The sequence below is a fragment of the Protomyctophum parallelum genome (assembly GCF_964188405.1).
Source record: "Protomyctophum parallelum genome assembly, chromosome: 15".
Classification (NCBI taxonomy): Eukaryota; Metazoa; Chordata; class Actinopteri; order Myctophiformes; family Myctophidae; genus Protomyctophum; species Protomyctophum parallelum.
In genome coordinates this window covers 9,235,973-9,239,234 of record NC_139710.1, presented here as the reverse complement: position 1 = coordinate 9,239,234, position 3,262 = coordinate 9,235,973, and the positions used below count along the sequence as shown (strand labels likewise).

The 3,262-nt window shown below is 46.9% G+C and overlaps 1 protein-coding gene across 1 annotated transcript in view; it reads right to left on the bottom strand.

The window, feature by feature from the left end:
• Positions 1-832: 832 nt before the first annotated feature.
• The window catches only part of LOC310872229 (T-box transcription factor TBX5-like), a gene marked incomplete at both ends in the record, with an annotated part of 9,049 nt that continues 6,619 nt past the window's right edge, over positions 833-3,262 (bottom strand). The window contains 2 exons of the mRNA XM_083783986.1: positions 833-1,422; positions 2,220-2,458. Coding sequence (XP_083640112.1) covers positions 833-1,422; positions 2,220-2,458 — 829 coding nt within the window. The remainder of the gene's footprint in view (positions 1,423-2,219; positions 2,459-3,262) is intronic.

Below are 3,262 nucleotides of genomic sequence, written 5' to 3'. Positions count from 1 at the left end.
ATGCAATGATAACTGTGTGTGTACAGGTCGCTCAGCCTGTAGTGTGATCTAAACAAACTGTTTCTCTCCGTGTTGCAATGCCTAATGCCTGCAGCCACTACTGCCTGTTTCATTGGGAATTAGCTCATAGCAGTCACGAGCTAAGTTGACACGGGCTACCCGCACGCATGCATGCACGCGCGCGCACGCACGCACGCACACACACACGCACGCACGCACACACACACACACACACACACACACACACACACACAAACTCGTGGCTTTGTCCTTCAAAAAGAGACTTAGCAAGGAGCTGTGTTTTGCACCTCTAAATAAAATAAGAAATGTCTGCCTCAGGCTCTACTGTTAAAAGCCAAAATGTTGTTCAGTCAGTAAAAGTTACTGCTTGTCAGATGGTGGGTCACAGTAGACGTCCTTCACAATGCTGAGACCTGTGAATGAGTGAGACAGGAAAGCAGCACCTTTGATGTTAAAGCCTGACAGGTCTCAAAGTGCAAATATTGAACGCCATCAGTCAGTCTGGGTATGGAAGGAAACCTAATGGACCACACACCTCTGTTTGTTGTTTTGTGGAACATACTGTACATCAGATTGTATATCCAAGTAAAAAAGGAGCAAATTATCTGTAGCAATCCATGGTTCCATCCAGCACAAATGGAGACGCAACACAACTGGCAAATGCACCCTCTTCACATGGCACAATACCACACTTTTCACAATTATGTTACAAAATTAATATCGTATTCAATCCCAGTGTGGTGCAGCATCTTCTGTCATAACAGCAGCAAGGGTGCTGGAAATGCAGGTGTCCAATATTGGTCTGGTCCGATTAGGATGCTGAGCTCCACTCTGGGACGCCTCCCCTGATGGGAGTGTGTGTGTCTAGTGTGTGGTAGAGAGGAGGGGACAGGTTGGGGGTGTAGCGGGGATACTCTCTGAGCGGAGGGCTGAGCTGTCTGCTGTGGATGTTCTGGTGGGTCTGAGATGGAGGTCCGGAGCTTTGTGTCTGGTAGGGGTCATGAGGCAGCGGCTCCCCAAGTGGAGGAGAGCCCTGGTGGGCCATGGCACTGAGCCTAGAGCCCTGCGGGCTGGAGCTGAAGGGGGGATGAGGGGCGTATGGTGGGTAGGGTTCGATAGGAGTCATGGCAGCGGGCAAGGGACATGTGTAAGACCATGAAGTGCAGCTGAGATCCTCCAGTCTGGGTTCGGAGCCAGCAAACATACACGCCTGACGCTGTCCCATGTCTGAGCTGTAGGGGGAGTCAGTGAGACCCAGGGGAGGATTATTGGGCAGGCCAGGCGGAGGGGGAGGACGGTAGGATGAGGGGTGGTAGTAAGACTCTCCCTCGTTTGGTGAGCCATCAACGAATGGCTTCTTGTACTGATGTGGGTGGTCTACTGAGGGACAGCTCTCTTCCACTACTGAGGGAAAGAGAGAAAGTGAGAGAGAGTGTGTGAGAGACAGAAAGAACGACAGACAGACAGACAGACAGACAGACAGACAGACAGACAGACAGACAGACAGACATGGCAAAATCCAATTGGTGGCGCTATAACAGGACAAAAAGGGTGGGATATATTCCTCAGCCTAGTAGGAAAGATTTCACGTAAATCGCACGCTGCGTTCATGATTTGGGGCATTTTGTTCAAAACGGGCCAATCCTGACATTTTTTAAAGCCAATGTTAGCCAATTAGGATGGAATATGAAATATCGGACAGATCCGTCTTGAACACATGACTATAGAAATACTGTGTAGCGATTTGCGGGATTTTTGGACAGAATCTGGAGGCGTGATATCCAAAAATGTGTTTTACAAAAGTCAGCCTCCTGGTGGCGCTATAACAGGCCGTTCTGGAAAATTTGGGGCAGCGGTTCATCGTTGGCGTCTAGGGAGTGTGCAAAATTTGGCATTGACTGGGTTCGGTGCCGGGGATTAGCTGGTAACAGACGGACGGACAGACGGACACACACACACACACACACACACACACACACACACGGACAGACACACGGACGGAGTGCAAAACATACTCTCTCCCCATGCCTTCGGCCTGGTGGAGACAATGACCTGCTGTATGTTGTAAATTACACATTTTTTCCCTCTAATGTATAGAGATCATCCTTTTTTAATACTGTAAAGAATGCTTTTATATTGGCCATAATAATGTGAATATGGTCAATGCACTGTAAAGCTTGTCAGCAGTTTCACTGTACCTTTCCTCTTGGTGTAGTGGTAGACCTGCGTCTGTGGGTGGTGCTGCAGGGGAGGGTGGGTTTGGCCATAGGAGGCTGCTGGAGGACTGCTGCCGCTGCTCAGGCCTACGTCACAGGGGTATGGGGATCGGATGGCCTCGGGGGAACCTCCCAGAACCCCACCGTCACCAGCAAAGGGACTCCCACTAGAACACACTCTCTGGCGGGCTGTGCTGCGAGGGACCACTGGATAGTCTTTACTGAAAAATGGAGATGAGAGAAAGAGAGATGTAAGTCGACTATTACAGCAATTGTAGATATTGGCCATGTCATGTTTTGAGTTGGGGTTTGCTGCCACTGTAATGACCTGAAAGTCATTACCTCTTATGCCCTATATACTGAACTACATCGTACAATGATTGATTGATTGATTGATTGATTGATTGATTGATTGATTGATTGATTGATTGATTGATTGATTGATTGATTGTTTATTGTTTGATTTGTTTATTGACAAAAATGAATACCGGTATACTAACATACAGTATATACTGGTACATGTATAATACGATATGTCAAAAGGATAAAACACAAAGAAGCTTGAGAGCTTATTGTCTCCACCGTTAACCCAGTCCATGCCAAAAATAAATTCACACACTCCCTGGATGCCAATTGCCAACATGAACCTCTGCCCCAAATCTTCCAGAACGGCCTGTTATAGCACCACCAGGAGGCCGACTTTTGAAGAAAAGAAAAAATTAGATTCTGTCCAAAATCTCGCAAATCGTTACACACTATCTCTATAGTCATGTGTTCAAGACGGATCTGTCCGATATTTCATATTCCATCCTAATTGGCCTGGTTTGAACAAAAAACCCTCAAATCAAGAACGCAGCATGCAATTTACGTGAAATCTTTCACAGACTTTCCTACTAAACTGAGGAATATATCCCACTCTTTTCACATTGGCCACCAACAGGTGGATTTTTGCAAAACACATTTTTGGAACAAAATGCCTCAAATCATCCAATTTGAGAGTTGCAGAGACATACAGAATTGTTTTA